At 45.4% G+C, this 18,332-nt stretch overlaps 1 protein-coding gene across 1 annotated transcript; it reads right to left on the bottom strand.

Annotated features, from left to right (window-relative positions):
* Positions 1–702: 702 nt before the first annotated feature.
* Positions 703–11,494, bottom strand: CALM1 (calmodulin 1). Its single transcript, XM_027569245.2, has 6 exons — positions 11,261–11,494; positions 8,407–8,437; positions 7,274–7,417; positions 5,040–5,146; positions 4,486–4,621; positions 703–4,301 (listed from the first exon to the last, which is right to left on the bottom strand). The coding sequence occupies exons 1-6, from the start codon at positions 11,261–11,263 to the stop codon at positions 4,273–4,275; spliced, it is 450 nt and encodes a 149-aa protein (XP_027425046.1). The 5' UTR covers positions 11,264–11,494; the 3' UTR covers positions 703–4,272.
* Positions 11,495–18,332: the final 6,838 nt, after the last annotated feature.

Consider the following 18,332-nt stretch of genomic DNA (forward strand, 5'->3'; position numbering starts at 1 on the left):
CACAGCAGCATCCACATCCTTGGTCAGCTCCTGTATACAGGAGGAGCCCAATGCTCCCTGCAAGTGGGGCTCGAGCCTTCTGACCAAAGCAGCGGCATTCCCTGTCATCTTTCCCCTTCTTTTCAGCCCCCTTTGCTGCTTTTGTGTAGAAGGAAACAGGCAAGGCAGCCTGGAAAAGATCCTTCTGGAGACAGAGGTGGCCTTTCCTGCTACAGAACTTTGCCCAGGATCAGGGTCTGGAACAGGACTGATTAAGGGGTAGGTTTCAACTCCAGGGCTGGAAAGTTGCCTCCCATCCCCTTTCCTCCACTGCCCTGCTCTTGCCATGGGCAGAGCTAAGTGCTTATGCAATTCAAAATTCCCGTCCAATTTTTAAAGTGTATTTCTTCATGCCATTCCTAAAGGCACTTGGGACTAACACGGAGGTGAATCTTTTTCTGGTGTGCCTTTTCCCACGTAAAGCAAGCACGAATACGGTAATACGCCACGAGATAGTGTTCAAATGTCAGCTATTAATCCCTGAACTGAAAACTAGAGTGGAGCTGTCGTGGGATGTGTCCGTGGTGTTTCGGGGCCCTCCTGCTCACCTACCGTCCTAGAGCCTGGGTGGAATTACATCTGGGGGCAGGAGTACCTTGTTCATTAAGCAGAAGGGACTGGAGGCTATACAAGCTAAAAACCTACACAGTTCGCAGTTAGAGATGAAAGGCTGCAGAAATGTTTATTGAATACAGTGCCAGGTTTATAAATAAAACTTATTTACAATTTCCATAGAGTTGGTCCCCCATCAGAGAGGTGGTTAAATCTCCAAACAGTTTTATCTCAAGATTTACAGAAACGTTCAAGTACATCTCCTTTTAAAATTGCCACGGTGAAGGGTACCTTCTGTTATCAGAACTCCCGCCATCTTTGCTACAGACGTATTTTAGGAACATTACAAGAGCTGGAGAAAGAACACACGCTCCACCCATGCCGCTACCTTCTTACTCCAAGGGATACGGACAGCAAAGAATTTGTCTCCTACAAGACAACTTCGAGGGATCAAAAAAAAAAGGAAAATACTAACTTCCAGCTGAAGGGGATAGGTTAAGACACATTCATGGAAATCTCGTCACTGCTGAAAGGATAGTATACTTCGGATATATAATAATTCAAATGTTTAAAATCACTTGAATGAACCAAAGAGCAGACTTTTGACCAAATTTACATTCTTTGTTTAGGAAGAAGTTCCCAGTATGCTGAGGGGCTAATATAATATGCTGCCACTCTTGACAGGCCACAGCGGCACTCGGGAAGGCCTACTGGACGGCCACTCGTCACAACACGGGTTACAGGTAGAGTCAGACATGCATTTATAAAGAGAATATAAAAATATGTACAGTAGCTAATTTTCAGTGTGTTTAAGTTGCCGAAAGACACCAATTAAAGTGTGCAAAAATTCGTTTGTCTAAAAATCAGAAAAAGCCTTCCTTGGCAACAGTGCGTCAAAAGCCCATCTGAAACATCGAGATGAATTTGCCTTGCTCAACACCTACCCCCAACAGATGGAGAACAAAACTATGAAAGTGTTTGCCAAGGACTCAGCAGTTTCTTATGGCAAGTCTCAGGCTCAAGCGGGATGCCAGTTAGTCACTTTATATATATAAATATATGTATATATTTATAGAGCAGTTAGAAGTAAGGGGCAGGAGTTTACAGGGAGGTGCTAACCAACTTTCAGGGTACTGACCCAACACCCAGCTATTTCCTCTCACAAACGCATGCAGCCTGCAAAGACCCCACCTGGGCTGGTCTTCCCCTCAAAAGCCAGAGGGAAAAGGCTCCGGTGGACAGGGCCGCCCTCTGCACCAAGCTGGGGACTCAGCACTCCCCGGGGGGAAAGGCTTGCTTCCCAAACAGGATGCTAGCCATGTTAAGAATCTGGTTTCAAAAGCAGTCTTTTCAGAAGGACTGTGGGACCGCTAAAATGGAGCCCACCCAGCTTCTAGAAAAAGACTTGACGGAAGAGTTAAGACAGAAGGCAAAGTTTTAAAAACAAGTTAAATTACCCCCAACTCTCTTTCAAACCACCAAGAAGCCATCAGACACAGGCCTGAATGGGTCAACACTTGGCCTCCCTTGCAAGAAACATCCAGGAGCCCTCGGTCCTCCCTTTCACCTGAAGAACCTCCAAGGTGTTCTCAGGTGTGCCTTCCAGATTCAGGGAATTGTGAAAGTCCCCTCCAGCTCCATTGTCTCTTTGACAACCACCCAGTCTAAGGACCAACGGCAGAAGTAAATGGGCAGGCTCCTCTCCACTGCTCTGACCTATCCCTCTGGCAGGAAATCTAGCAAGCTGCAAAAATGCCAGAAAGACAGGGAGTAGGAGAGGGAGAAGCCAAGGGTCTCTATAAATCAGCCCTGAACGCACCCATTTGGCTGCCAAGAGCTTCTTGCTGCCTCACTAGCAGCCTGCCGCGGTTCCCTGGCAAATTAAAACCTCCCACAGAAACACTCAAAAACCCAACGCTCCTTCCTGGTGAGAAACCAAATGCACATCCAGCCTGCATTTCAAAGAGTTCTGCACTGGTTGCAATATTCCTTTGAAGGGGTTTTTAAAGCACACCAATCCCACTGCGAAGACCAGTACCAGCATCTATCTCAGTTTTGGTTACAGGTTTATCATTAGACACAAAATCCCCTCCAGGCTGGAGTTTACTTTCAAGCTGGGGGCTAGCATTAGTTCTACTTGGGGGCAGGGAGGAGGAGAGCAAAGTCAATTCAACTTTGGCGGGGGGAAGGAAAAGGAGGCTAAGGAAAAGTAGCATCATAAATTAAAAATCATGAATCAAAGGTGACCGGTAGAGTCTTTTAGGCATAAAGACTGGCTTAGAAGGGACTACTGCTTCTACCACACAGCAAGGATCGAATTACAGACAGACACACTAAATCATGTCTCTTGCACAGATGGTCTCAAGTAGTTACATAAAACAGGTAATCAGCAGCACGACTGAGAAGAACCCCTAAGTACATGCTTGAAAAAAAGTGGTTTTTTTCCTTCATTACGAAGAGCGCCACTGCCTGAATAAATCATTAAGTTACTAGGGTTCACTCCCCCCACCCTACCCCCGCCCCCCCCCCCCCCCAGTGAAAATACAAGTAGACCTACATGTCCATAGATAGGATGAAGCAACTGCTATCTGCCCTGTTTTAGGCAAGGTCTCAGGCTCAGAGGTTGGTGCTGGGCCGTCAGGAGGGAGGGGAGGGCGGGAGGGCAAGCCCAATGCTGGGCTTTGGGCTTTTAAAGGTACTGCCCTCTCCTCCAACTGCCTTGTCCCCGTTGAGGTCTCAGCTTTACAAAGCATGTAACACCACTTTAAGTTAATGGTCTTTTTTTATTGGAATAAAAAAAAAAAAAAGACTAGCATTTACAACTTGGAATGGACATAAATTGTAATTTCTTGATCAGCAATGTTGATGCTTGTGCTGAAGTCCACAGCCACAGCCTACTCTGCTGGCTCCAAGTCATGGTTCAGGAGGTTTTAAAAACAGAGAGTCCCAAGATGCTCCCTTGGTAAAGGTTTCTTTTTAAAAAAAAAAAAAAAAAATTGTGTGAATGGTGACAGCCTGACACCCATTTCGTTCTAGGACAACACGGGACAACGCTAAACCAACACACGCGGCATGCCACCAGGATGAGTGTCATGGTCACCATGGGTGGGGGCACCCGGTAGTACGAGAGGGCCGTCCTGCTAAGTGGGGCTGCGTCTAGACAGTTTAACCTTCACCCATTTTTCTGCACAGCATCCTGAGGTAAACCAATTTTAAATGTTTTGTTTTCAGTAAACCAGCTATGACAATTTATACTAACAAATTGAACTAGAACCCATTTGAAGAAGTTTTAAATTTGTTTTTTTCATTTTTTGTTTTTAATACAAATGCCTGACTGTGCTCAATTGTCAAGCTGCATGCATGAAAAACTGGCCAGCCCAAACAGTGTATTAATCATGAGCAAATGGAACTGCAAGGAGTCCACTAGGTGCTTCCTTATCATTAAGGTAGTACAAGTATTTATATCGTAAAACTGATGTGTAGCTTGATCTTTAGGGGACAGGACCACCAACCAATACATGCAGATTTTGTGTGTGTGGACAGAAGGTACTTTTGACATTCAGTTTTGCTATATAGAAACAGAATGAGTAAATGAACTTTTTTTTTTTTTTTTTGCAAGAGGTAAGTAAAAGATTCAATTTGATTCTTCTAGAAGGGGAGAAAGGAGTTGAAAGTAGGCCTTCATTTTGCAGTCATCATCTGTACGAATTCTGTAAAGACAAATAATCATAACTTTTGGTTATCTTCAAAAGCAGCTTGAATGAACACAACATCTCTACTCTGCATAAAGAAAATAAATAAAAATCAGTGTCTCATGAAGCAGTTAACTTGTTTATAGATATGTAAGGGAAGACTATTAAAAACTAAGCTAAAGAGATTCTGCAGTGTTTTTACCTTCATAGTTGACTTGCCCATCTCCATCAATATCTGCTTCTCTGATCATTTCATCTACTTCCTCATCTGTTAGTTTTTCTCCTAAGTTGGTCATGACATGACGTAGCTCCGCCGCGCTGATGTAACCATTGCCATCCTGTGAACATTAAGCAGGGGCTACTGAGGGGTGGCGGAGAGGGCTTCTGAACGGGCACGCAGGTCTGGGACTTACTCGTGCCCTCACCCGGCACTGCCAACTCTGCACACAGGGACAGGTCACCCAGCTCCAGTCCCCACCCAACCCACCAAGTGCGAGCCCTCAGTGAGCACCGAAAATGCAGGGGATTGACAAGCGCTAACAAAGTGAAGGCAGCAATCAAGAAGCTTGGTTCAGAATTCCCCACTACTTATGCTCACCCTCACCCAATTTAAGGTCGCTGCAGTTAAGTCGGCTTATTTCAAAGTGAGATCACCACAGAGGCCCAGGCAATTCGGTTTAAGTGTTCTAAGTATTTCAGAAATGGGAGCAAAGAAGCTGTCCATAGGGACGGTCTGCAACACGGACGCAGATTTACCTTGTCAAAGACTCGGAATGCCTCGCGAATTTCTTCTTCACTGTCTGTATCTTTCATTTTTCTAGCCATCATGGTCAAAAATTCTGGGAAGTCGATGGTGCCATTTCCTCAAATTAAAAAACAAAAGCTCACATAAAATAAATGCTCCAGTGATGCTCCCTCCCCAGCAGTGATAATCTTCAAAGCACTTTAGAGAACGGTTAAGACTCACTTGGACAAACTGATCGGTTATTCTATGAGGTTAAACCATTTCTAAGTCTCAATTGTTCAAATACTTTGCAGGGCAATTTCACATATTCACATAATTCAAACTAGTAATCAAGGTCCAGGAGAGCACTTCATGATGCAAAGGAAACTGCACGTGTAGATTCTTGACTGCTAAAGGCGGTTATGCAGTTCAAGAGGAGAAAGCCCACAGCACCCTTCATTCCTGACGGAAGCACTCAAGACTGTCTCCCCCCGCCCAAGTGAGGGGTGAGCCCTCGGTCCTACCTCTGCCTTGGCTCATGATGCTGGTCAAGGCCCAGAACTGGCCCACCAGCACAACAAAATGTTTTTACAGAAGAAAAGGATTACAGGAGGGGAGAAAATGGACTTTCTTATGCCACGGACCATAAAGTATCACACAGTCTTCTCCAGAAGGTGTTTCCCGGCCACATTCTGATGATAAATCACCTAATCATTTTTTTTCCAACTCAGGGTCTTTGTTTCCCCACTAAGGGCAAGGCTCGGAGAAGTGTTTTCATAGCTCAGACCATTACCACTTAGGAAACTGGGTCAGAAGAGTCTGTTCTACAGCCAGTATTCCAAATAACTTCCCCCTCCAGAGCTAAGAGTTAGGCGAGCACCCCCCAAAGACAAGCCAGCAGATTAACAATGTAACTTGAATTAAAGGGAAACAAAATTAAATTAGAAGAAAAAAGCCTCAGGTTAAGTTATTCATTTTCACCAGTACCTTTAAATCAAAATAATAATTCAGAAATTCCTTTGGCCTCCAAAATTTTAAAGCATTATGGTATTCATGCAAGATGAAGTAAATTATTTGAAGTGCTATCTCATAGTCATGCAGAGAAGACACCCTTAGGCATTACATTTATTCAATACAAATACTAGATTTTGTGGCCTGGGACGACTCACTCCTTCCTTGTTCCATACAATCTAAGAGCCTAATCCATTTGCCAGTCCCTAAGCACCGTTTCTCAGGGCTCACATAAGATGGGGGGTGGCCACCCCATGTTCCCAGATGGCCAATCATCTTAGCAGTCAAACAAGAGGGAATTATGAACTACCCCTTTTCCAGAACATTAACATGGATGAACACTCTCTCCAGAGTAGCTTGAATAAGCTGAAACCACTTGTTAAAGAGCTCACCCAAAACCCCTGCTTCTAAATATACATGACCAAATTTAATTCTACTTTATCCCCTTATGATACATATGTTTAAATGTTAGAAAGTAGTCTAGATCCAAACTGCTTATTCTTAGCTCATTTTTAAAAAATTTACCATGTTCTACAATGTCATGTATTAGCTGCATATAAATGGTTTCCAAAAAAACAGTTTTTTGAGAGGGGAATACTCAAGAATTGCTTACTGAGAAAAAGTGGGCAATAAAAGATCTACTGTCCACTGTTCTAGAGTCCAGAGGAATCAGTGACCAGTTGGTGACCCCGTTACAGGGGGTACTGCTTGTTCCTTCTTGCTCTGTACTTTATTCATCTTCCCCTTCTGTTAGGTTCATAATCTACTCCCTCCAGTCATCAAGCACTCCATGTCCAATCCTTACATGATCCTCAAAATTCTCTGTAATAAACACATCTGCAGCTCACGCTATAGTCAATTCTACATTAATGTCTAAGAGTGCTCTTCTCCCACTTCACTTCCCACTCCTCCTGGAGACAGTCAGCTTTTTGAAACGGTCTATGGCTATTTATTTTTACTTCCCCAAAAGACTCAGTGCAGACTCATGGGCTAGTTGATAAAAAAGATTGAGCTGTAGGTCACGGCAAGTAGAAAAGAACAATACGCCAATCTGATCCAGGAAATGTTCTAGACAGTGAGCACAGCCAAAGGCAGGCCCATAATCTTCTATTTTCATTGTCAACGGCCCGTCAGGCAACCACCAAAAGGAGCGCTGCGTATTTGCTTTGCTCTGGGGACCTGAAAGACAATCTTGTGACATGTCTGAACTTGAATTACACAACACTGGCACTCATTCATAGGTCTGAGCCCTCACCGTCAGCATCCACCTCGTTGATCATATCCTGCAACTCGGCTTCTGTTGGGTTCTGACCCAGTGACCTCATGACAGTTCCAAGTTCCTTTGTTGTGATGGTTCCATCGCCATCTTTGTCAAATAGGGAGAAAGCTTCCTTGAACTCTGAAAACAAAAGTTTACCCTTTAGAATGAAGATCTTTACCCCAACCGGCCACAGCACACACTTCCCTTGGGGGGCTTGCCAAAGCAAACCAAATGGCATTGAGAATTCTTACGCCAAGTCTGCAAATTATCAGAAACTGCCCAGGCTTTATCTCCTGAAATAAAGACCACAATAGTCCTATCGGACCGGCCTTCATTCAACAGTCCATAAAGCAAACACTGCTCCTGGTTACCGGTTCCATAAAACCACAGTATTCCCATATTTTTAAAGAAAACTAAGCTTAAACACACTTAAATTAGTCCTCAATCCAATCTGACAAGTGAAGATTGGTCCGCGGGATCCCTTTTAAGGCCCCTTCCTGATAAACTGCTACAGCCACAGGAACGCTTTTCACACAACAGGAAGGGGTTACTAGAAACGTACACTCCCAGGTAACCAGCGTGTTCTCTCTAGCTGGCACTTAAGGCATTTCAAAGGCATCCCTGGTTTCCTAAAGAGAAATCATCTCAAAAAAAAGTCCTCCAAGTAATACTAAAAGCTAGTATCTAAACTAACTCCCTACCCAATTATTATAGTAGTCCTAACCCTCATCTCCACCCAACCCCACGTATTTCCAAACGGCAAACACAAGCCTTCGTGGTGAATTACAAAAAGGCCTGTGGCCTAAGAATTCTCAATGCCATTTGGGAGCAGCAGGCTCCGGGCACTCTCGTGGTAGGCAGGCAGGGTCACTTCATGCAGTGACCACCGTGAAGCCAACACTGCAGAGCGGAGCAAGGAGGCTAGTCCCACTTCCTTTCACACCGCCTCTGAAATACTGGCAAGGAATTAACACCTGACCTAAATATTTCTGCTTCTTGCTTCTATTTAAGGAAGTTCTTAGAAAACTGCTCAAATTTTAGTCGGGGGAAGGGTCAGAGAAGTCAGCCGGAACGGAGTCGTGCCTAGTTCTGGACTACGGGGCCTCCCTGATGTCATCACAACTTACCAGCAATCTGTTCTTCGGTCAGCTGATCAGCCTACATAAAGAAAGAAGAGGTTATAACTCAGTGCACAAGCTCTGATTGAGAGCAACAGAGTTTTCCCAATTATACTTTTGATACTGACCTTTCGAAAAAAAATCACTCTTTAAAAGAAAAAAGCCAACCATGTGAAATTGTTAGCCATTAAATAAAAACAATAAGAATAAAGGGAACACTTTATGGGATTTTAAAAAACAAAGGATGACAAAGAAGTGACAACATTTCACTTCAGGTTTTCTTTGCTGGGCCTCTGGCTGTGTGCTCCCAGGTCTAACAAGGGTCAGTTCATAATTTGAAAAATGGCACCTCTAGTGGCAAAAGGCCACACCACATCAGATGCAGCGGCAAGCTCGGAGAAAGAAGAGCGCCACCTACTGCGCCAGGGACACCGCAGTCCCCCCTTCCATCCGAGAATCCCAGCCTGACGCTGCTGTCACCACAGCCAGGATCCCGGCCAGGGGCAGGCTTTGAGCACACCTTGCGCAGTGCTGCAGGCGCTCCAAAACCTCCAAATAGGCATTACATAATGGCATTGGGTTGGATTAACTGCCTTTCATATCTATTTTATGAGATACAATTAAGTGGAAAAAATAAATACACAGCAATGGATTACCCCCACCAACTTCATTTCCAAGTAATAAATGCTTTCCACTTAAATTGGGCAGTTATTTATTAAAAGCCTCCCACTTATAATGGCTGATGTCCTCAAATTATCTTTGATAAAGCAACCAGGAAAAAATGCAACCACTCTACGACTGAACTGTTACAAAACTGCAAACCTTAAATACACACAAAAGTACATAATAATTATGAGACTATACCTCGTCTTTTCTGGAAAAAGAGCAACTACCAACTTTGCTAGAGAATATTCACTCTACCAATTTTCAGTATGACATAAGAGCTGCTTGTAATAAACACACTTTACTCAGGTGGTGATGGCCATGAAGGTAATTCGCACTTGTATGTCTGGTCTCTGCAACACGGAACCTGTGACCTGTGCATCCAGCCGGGGGACTTGGAGAATGCAAGGAGAGCTAGCCTGTATTTTTATTTTATTGAAGTACACCTAATGAACCCAGTTACAAAGTCAGTCCCAATAGAAAGCTAACCACGTTATGTTTACGCTCTCAAAATGAAAACTTTCCCAATAGGTGTGGTGTTCTGATATACTGATTTGGAGGAAAACTTATTTTTTCAAATTAGAATTGGGTCTTCCTTCCTTTCTACCCCAGTCACCGGAAGGCGGTTTTCTTTATATCGAATGAAGGAGACACGATGATTTACGTAACGCCAGGACAACATCTGTCTTTGTACAACAGGAAGCCCTACCACACCTCGCACGAGGAGCTGTCACCTTACCGGGGAGAACAGTCCCAGCTCACCGCAAAACTCTGTTGGTTAGCGAGCTTTTCGAGAGCATCAGCCTTCCTCCATAAAGAAATACCCGGCCCCACATCGCTCTGGCCTAGAGGGTAAAGGTGCTCTGAACCTGTCGGGAGCCATCTCCCCATCCCGCCAAGCCAGAAAGCGCTGTGGGTGATGTCAGCCCAGCCCGCCCAGGGAGGAAGGGGACTGTAGAAAACACACCCAACGAGGCGCACAGGCGCATCTGGCAATCTAGAGGCTGCAGAGAAAGCGGAAACGTGGAGGGCATCTCCCTGCGGACTGCAAAGTGGCGAAGGGCCAGGCAGGCGTGCGTGCCCCGAGAGCAGGAGGGGTGCGGAGGAACGAGGCAGCCCCAGGGCGGGGGCACCGCCCTTCCCTGGCCAGGACCACCCCCCACTCCCACCCCCGCTCCGGGACCGCGCGGCTAGAGGGGGCCAAGCCCGCCCCGCGCCTCCCACCCGCTTCTGCTCCCCCAGGCGGCGAGCCGCACCGCCGCCTCCTCCCGGAGCAGAAACTTTGCGTCTCTAATGGAAACCGAGCCGCGCGCCAGCTCCCTCCTCCCCCGCCCCCCCCCCCGCCCCAATTAGCGTGAGCCGAGTGCCTCCCGCGGGAAGGGACCTCCCGGTGTACAGAAGATCACGCACGCCTTCACTGCCGCACTGGGCGGGGGGCTGCAGGGGTGCGAAACAGGCGGACACGAGCCCCGGCCACACCGCAGGGCCCCGCCCGGCCGCAGGGCGGCCGGCCCGCCGCTTCCGCCCTCTCCGCCCCCCACCCCTCGCCTTCCTGCCCCCACCCCACCCTTCCCCGGCTCCTTCCTTCCCAGCCCACGCCCGCGCCGCGCCCCCCGGGAGGAAGGAGGGAGAGCTGCCGAGCCAGGGCGCCCAGCGGGGTCGCCGGGTGGGGGAGGTGGACGGGGGCTGCGCCCCCCAAGCCCCGGCCCGAGCAATGTGCGCCACCGGCTAGGTCGGGCCCATTCATTCTCCGCAGTCAGCCCGACCCGCCGCCACCGTGCCTAGGGTGGGGGGGGGTTGGGAGGGGATCGTGTGCCCGGCCCCGCCCGGCTCCCCCGCCCCCCGGGGCCCCGGCCCAGGCGCAACGCTGCGGGAAGCCCGGGTGCGGCGCGCTGGATGCAGTGGTGCGGGGCTGGGGGAGGGGGTGGATGTGAAGGCCCCAGTGCAGCTGCGGCCGGAGCCCCTGCCCGCGGACAGCCCACGGCCAAGTCCAGCTCCAAGAGGGACCGGAATTTAAGTAAGAAACCCTGGCCGAGAAAAGCGAAATGCAAATCCAAAACGCGTCCTTCTTAACTGCAGCTGCTGCGTAACACCCGGAAAAGAGGAAACCCCCCGAAAAAAGGGGGGCGCTGAACTAAAAATCTGGGAAGAAAACATGGGCAGGCAGCTGCTACGCCGCCGTTTACCACTCCCGACCTACCATGGTGCGAGCGAAGGGAAGAAGAGCAGAGGGAGCGAGGGTGGCTGCACCAGCGCAGGGGCTGTGACGGCGGGGGCGCCTCCGCTGCTGCTGCCGCTGCTACTGCTAAGGCGCGATCTGCGCTCAGCGCTGTGCCACTGCCGCCGCCCGACTGCGAGTAACGGCGCCGCGCCCGCGAGGCTCCCAGCACCACTGCCGAAGTGCGAGCCTGCGCCCCGCGGTATATATAGGGCACTCCGTATCCCTCCGCCACGGCCGCTGCCGGCTCGCTCGGAGCGGCGCTGTGAGGGCCGGGCCTCGGCCGGTTGGCCCCGCCCCCGGCGCGCCCCGCCTCCCGCCGCCCCGGCGCGCCCGCCGCGGGCCCAACCAAGCTGGGGGCCCGGGACGCGAACGGTTTGGAGAGAGGGGAGAGGTCGTGGGGCTGGGGCAGAGGCAGGAGCAGGTGGGGCGAGGAATCCCCGGTCCCATCTGGGCCTGGACTAGGGCAGAGTGCGTCCACAGCCCCGACCTGGGGTGGCCCTGGACGTGAGAAGCTGTCCGCCTCTCACGCCAGCCCCACCTGCACCTGTGGGACACCCCCCTCACCTCACATCTTGTACACCTTCTCCTGGGGCAGCCGGGTCCCCCAGGCCCCGCGCCCCGGGGTCTCCAGCTGGCCGCCTTCCGTTCGGGGTGTTTCAGGAGGTCCTGGGGCAGGGGGCGGCCGCGGGGAGCTGGGGACAGAGGAATTGACTGCACACCTTCCCCTGTCTTGGAGAGGGTCTGGAAGGGGCATGGCAGTTTTCCTCGCGAGAGAAATTGGTCATATGTTTTTTTCTCTTAAAAATTTGAAGCAATTTCTGACACATTATATATGCTGAGTTGCTAAATCTGTGTCATGCTCATATGCTTAGCCAGTCTTCTTTTAATGTTTTCACGTTTCCACTGAATATTTTTTGTATGCCTGAATAATATTTCTCCCTTAACTGTTTTGTTTCCTACGGAAAAATACTATTCACCCTGGCTCTGGGTTTAACTGAAATTAATGTACCTGTGTGACTCTTCCATAGACCTTAAAACCCATGCTTTGATTTTTATTTTTTCTTAATTTTCCCGGTCCTGAGAGGGATCAGGTCTTTATTCAGAAAAACAAAGAAGGAACAAATAGGCACTTAGAATTTTCTAGATTAGAGCTGAAACAAACAGCAAGTTGTCTCTACAGTGGAGCTAGATTATATTTTAACGTACAATCTTGATTCTGTTCCTTTCTTTAAAATATTTTATCTTTAAATTTACCGTTTTCAGCTTTTCTGTGAACAAGGAAAAGGGCAATTTCAGTTATTAATTTGAAATCAGAACTTGTAAAAATCTTGACAAAATACTGCAGTTGGTTTTCTTGCCAAGGCAGCCCACAGAATTTGATCTTTTGTTTACAGGGCCTGGGCAACAGTTGCAATTTATCATTTGTTTACTCTTTCAGAGAATGTGCAAAGTGTGTAATTGACAAACTCTGCTAGAAAGGGCTTCCCTTGGTTACGTTTGTTTCTGGCTTTCACAAAATTTGCAGAAAGATGTTTTTTTAAAAAGGAAAAATGTTCAGGCACATTGCAGATGCCACAAGACTTCTGGAATAACCTCTGTGGAACTGTTCTTACTGCCGTTCCTTCTGAAATGCAGCAGAAAGGGTGAACCTGCTATTCAGTTTAAAGAGAGGCTGCAGCAGCAAGCCAGGGAATGGTGTTGCCTTCTCTCTGCAGATGAAAAAGACATTTATTTCACAAATCCCCAGTCATCATCATCATCTTCCTCCTCCTCCTCCTCTTCCTCTTCTTCTTCATCTTGTGCTTGCTCAAGGCAGGAAACCTGAGTGGGGGAGTTGGAAACAGGGAAATAGAGGGAAAGGGACTAATTAGAAATCAATTTAAAGAATATTCAATAATTTGGTGAGTTACAAGTCTAAATGGCCAAATACATCTTAAAACTAATTCATTTCTAAAGGAATTTGTATTCTTTTGTCAGGTTTTTCATATAGTACCTAGTGAAATACATTTTAAAATACCGTACACATTGTATAAGTAAGGGGAAATAATGTCCTGGAAATGAAATGTGTTTAATTATTAAGGACTCATTAGCTTCTGCCTTCCATTCCTTATAATTATTTTGGTTAAATTGCTATAATCCATGATTTTGAAAATAATATTTCTCCCCCTGTCATTTAACCAATTTCACCCAAATAAAAAACTTGGAAACTTCTTCATGACTTTACTTGCTAAAAACTGTACGTTTTAGAATCATTTTACTCATTATAGTAAAATTCATTATTCCGATTCTTTATATGGTTTTACTAGCTTAAGTTTTCTTTTGGTAATTCTTTAATTTATCAAAGCACATCTCACCTTTCAAGTCTACTGGGTTTGTAGTGAGGTCATGCTTTAGTTTTTTGGCTAGTTTGACACACTGAAATATGGGAATGTCAGTGACTTGCCCAAGATCTTACTGTGAGTCAAAGATGGAGCATAAAACAGAGCATAGGCCCTTGCGTGGGGGCTCTAATATTAGATTATATATTAGTGAAATCAATATCTGAAAACTTTAAACATACAATGTGAAGGATTTGCCTATTTCATGAAGCAGATCCTTCTACCTAGATGATTACTGGATTTTCTTTAAAGTCAAATAGACTCTTTTCATTATTTAAATTCAATTAATTAACATATAATGTATTATTAGTTTCAGAGGTAGAGGTCAGTGATTCATCAGTATTATATAATACCCAGTGCTCATTAGATCACGTGCCCTCCTTAATGTCCATCACTCAGTCACCGCATCTCCCCACCCACCTCCCCTCCAGCAACCCTGTTTCCTGTGATTAAGAGTCTCTTACGGTTTGATTAGATTCTTTTTTTTTAATAATAGTATTTTTACACTTGATCTTAGCCAAAAAGCTGGGAAGTGATCTTATAATTTTTTTAAAGATTTTATTTTTAGGGGTACATAGATGGCTCAGTCAGTTAAGTGCGCAGCTCTTGATTTCAGCTCAGGTCATGATCTCAGGGTTGTGAGATGGAGCCCCATGTTGGGCTCCATGCTCAGTGTGAAGCCTGCTTAAGATTCTCTCTCCCTCTCCCTCTGCCCCTCCCTCTCATGCTCTCTCTCTAAAATGGGTAAATAAATTTAAAAAAAGGAAAGAAGAAAGAAAGAAAGAAAGAAAGAAAGAAAGAAAGAAAGAAAGAAAGAAAGAAAGAAAGAAAGAAAGAGAGAGAGAGAAAGAAAGAAAAAGAAAGAAAGAAAGAAAGAAAAAGAAAGCAAGAAAGAAAGAAAAAAGAAGACAACTTTTGCTGAGCATTGACTATGGCCAGGCCCGGTGCTAAATGCATTATTTCATTCTCCTGTCCATCCCATGAGGTAGGTATTATTATCCATATGTGGAAACAGGCACTAAGAGATTCAATGATTTTCCTAATTTAAGTGGTAGAACCCAAATATCTAGCTCCAAGCACTTTGGACGTCATACTATAACTATTTCCTATAATTTAATAGAATTTATTTTTAATTTAATTTTCTGGGGGAGGAAGAAGCACAAAGATTAAGATTAAAATTTGTTTTTTAGGGGCACCTGGCTGGTAGAGCATGTGACTCTTATCTCAGGGTTGTGAGTTCGAGCCCTGCGTTGGGTGTGGAGATTACTTAAAAATAAAATCTTAAAAAAAAATTTTACATTTGTTTTTTAAAGAAATACTTCTTTTTAAAAAATTTTTATTTATTTGAGAGAAAGAGGGAGAAGCAGACTCCCTGCTGAGCAGAGAGCCTGATGTGGAATTCAGTCCCAGGACCCTGGGATCATGCCCTGAGCCAAAGGCAGACACTTAACCGACTGAGCCACTCAGTGGCCCTTAAATAAATACTTCTTACCCAAGGATTTGAAAGTAAAATAAGATCATAGGAATGTAGTAATAGCTACATCTCCCACATAAGGAGCAGGGAATTTGTGAAGGAAAACTCAAAGCAAAAAAGGAAAACTCCCCGACCCAGATTTAATAAAAGAGCAGCAAGGGCACCTGGGTGGCTCAGTTGGTTAAGTGTCTGCCTTCGGCTCAGGTCATGATCCCAGGGTCCTGGAATCGAGTCCCGCATCAGGCTCCCTGCTCAGCGGGGAGTCTGCTTCTCCCTCTCCCTTTGCCTCTCCCTCTCTATTTGAGTATTTCTCATACTCACACTCTTCTAGGCATCAGGAATATAGCCGATGACAGATAAAAAGATCTCCTTGCCTTCATGAAGCATACACTCTTTTGAGAAAATGACTGTGTGTGTGAGAGAGAGAGAGAGAGAGAGAGAGAGGGAGAGAAGGAGAGAGAAAGAGAGTTGGTTTGATGATTTTTACAAAGTATCCAGTCTAGGGCGTCTGGGTGGCTCAGTCGTTAAGCATCTGCCTTTGGCTCAGGTCATGATCCCGGGGTCCTGGGATTGAGTTCCACATTGGGCTCCCTGCTCAGCGGGAAACCTGCTTCTCCCTCTCCCGCTTGCCCTGCTAGTGTTCTCTCTCTGGCTGTCTCTCTCTCTCTGTCAAATAAATAAATAAAATCTTTAAAAAAAAAAAAAAGAAATTTGTAATGCCAAACTGGAGCCCCTGAGCTACCTCACAGGAAAGAAGTCTTTCTTCTCCCTCTCCACTGTCCCCAGCTCCCTCCTTCTCCACCCCATAATACTTTGATGATCATCTACTATTTGGGATTCTCTACCTCACTAATCATCTCCATGGGCCGGAACAGATTCTTGCTTTTCATGTGTGCATTTACATTTCATTAAATGTTATACAGGATTATTATAAAAGCTTTACTATCTCTAACAACAAACAAAATACCTCCTTATTTTTCCATTTTAAATTTTGCTGTTACGGAGTTTTTTGGGTATAACCTTTCATGATTGGCTCTTATAAAGGTAAAGAATAAAGGGAGAATTCTAGCATTACATTGAAATTTTAAAACATGTGACCATCAGAACATAATAAGCAGGTGTTAGGCCAAGACCTTGTACCAGGAGAAAAACATGATCGATTTTAGTATATGTCGATTTAGTGTCCCATAATTTTAAGTGAATCATAACCAGACTAAATGCCCTGCAGTATGTTCCAGCTTGCAGTGTTCACCAATATATTTAGTTAATGGTCTAAAGTGCAATATTTCCAAACAGCACCATCTACCTTGCATGTTTGCCCCATTCTTTTTTTTTTTTTTTTTAAAAGCCTTTCCTGTTTAGAGGAGAGGACATCTTGCCCTCCATCCACAGGGCTGGTGCTTGTTTTGCTAGTAGCTGTGGTGATGGATTTGCACTCTTCCCTCTCTGGCCTGTTCCACCCTTGTGACCAAGGTCATGAATATGCAACACAGCAAGTTGGGGTCAGGGATAGAGAACAGAGCAAAATAATTGGCCATTAATAAGTCTGGACCCATGACTTGGGCTTCATTAGCTCTGTGCTTTCACCCACTGAGCTCTTAAGTCACAGGCAGCCAATGGTTGTACAGACTTAGGGAACAAGTATGTGAATTCAGATTCTAAAATGCCCAATGGGGTAAGATCACAGCCTTCTGTGCTTTACTTGTTTACACTAAATTCAAGCTGTTTTGTTTTTTTTTTAATGCAGCTGACCTACTGAGAAGTATATTCTCTAAGTCATTTTATTTTAGAAATTCCCTATTAATCCCAAAGTCAAGTGCACAAGTCACTTTGATCAACATCCAAACATCCAGCAACTTCTCATTTCTACCGTACGTGCCAGAGTGGGGGACGAACCAGACAGTTGATCTAAGACATCCATACAACAACAGGCATTTAGCAACCTATAAACGATTTGACAACTATTCAGCTGAGGGATATGTGGCCACTGTGGTAAGCTGGAATAGCCTGTTTTGGGGTGACTCAGTTTGCCTGAAGAGCAGAGCCAGGGATTGGCACAAATTGGTACTTTCTCTCACTATATCTCTCTGTGTCAAATAAATAAATAAAAAAAAAAATTGGTACTTTCAATGAGGTCTTGATATGGATAAAACTGACCACAAGGATTAATCTGATAAATTGATGCTGATTGTGGATTACAGCAAAGAATGGGCCTCACCAAGTCCAGGAGGGAAGGTCTAGTTTGGTAACTGTGTGGTTTCGTTTTGAATCATAGCAGATAGCCTTGGTCCTGCATTTTGGAGCCATGCTCTCCAACACAGTAGCCACTAGCCACATGTGGCTATATCAAAATTAATTAAAAAAAATTCAGTTCCTCCGTGTCATTAGCCACATATCAGCTACTCAATATGCCCATATGCTGGTGGTTGCCATATTACACAGCATAGGACATTTCCATCATCACAAGAGTTCTATTTGGACAGCATTATTCTAAAGATTTCTTTTTTTAAGGGAAGAAACATCCACGTTTGCCTAGATCAAGAATGTTGAGAACCCCTAAATTTTTAATACCAGATTCATGATTCTTTGTCCATCCCAATGAGTTTGTCCCCTTCTGAGCCAGGCAGCATGTGGCCACCAGATTAGTTTTATTGTGTCACTTCTCCACTCCAGAACCTTCAGTGACTCCTCAGTGCCCACAGGAGAGAAAAATGCTAAGTCCTCACACCTAGCCTTCAAAGCCCTTCAACAGTTTGTTGATCTACTTTTTCAGAGTTACTTTTGTTATTCTCTAAAAACAAATTCTCTGCTTCAGACAAATTGGTTTATTCTCTGTTCCCTGAATAAACATTGTGCCCTCCCAACTCAATGCCCTTTCCATGCCTTTCCCAGGGTCAGATGTCTGTCCATATCCTCACCAGCTGTCTAAACCCTCCAGGTCCTTCATGCCCAGTTTAAATCCCACATCTTTCCAACTTTGCTGATTCTTATAGCTCCAAATGAACTTCTCTCCCAAATTCCACATTTCTTACCCATTTCTACCTGATATTATCTTTTCATGTATTTTATCTCCTCATCCAGATAGTAGCAGAAGCTCCATGTTATACTCTTTGTTTTTTGTTTTTTTCTTCTAAAGATTTCACCTATTCATTTGTCAGAGAGAGAGAGAGAACACAAGCAGGGGGGAGCGGCAGGCAGA

The sequence above is a fragment of the Zalophus californianus genome, chromosome 6, assembly GCF_009762305.2.
Source record: "Zalophus californianus isolate mZalCal1 chromosome 6, mZalCal1.pri.v2, whole genome shotgun sequence".
Lineage (NCBI taxonomy): Eukaryota > Metazoa > Chordata > Mammalia > Carnivora > Otariidae > Zalophus > Zalophus californianus.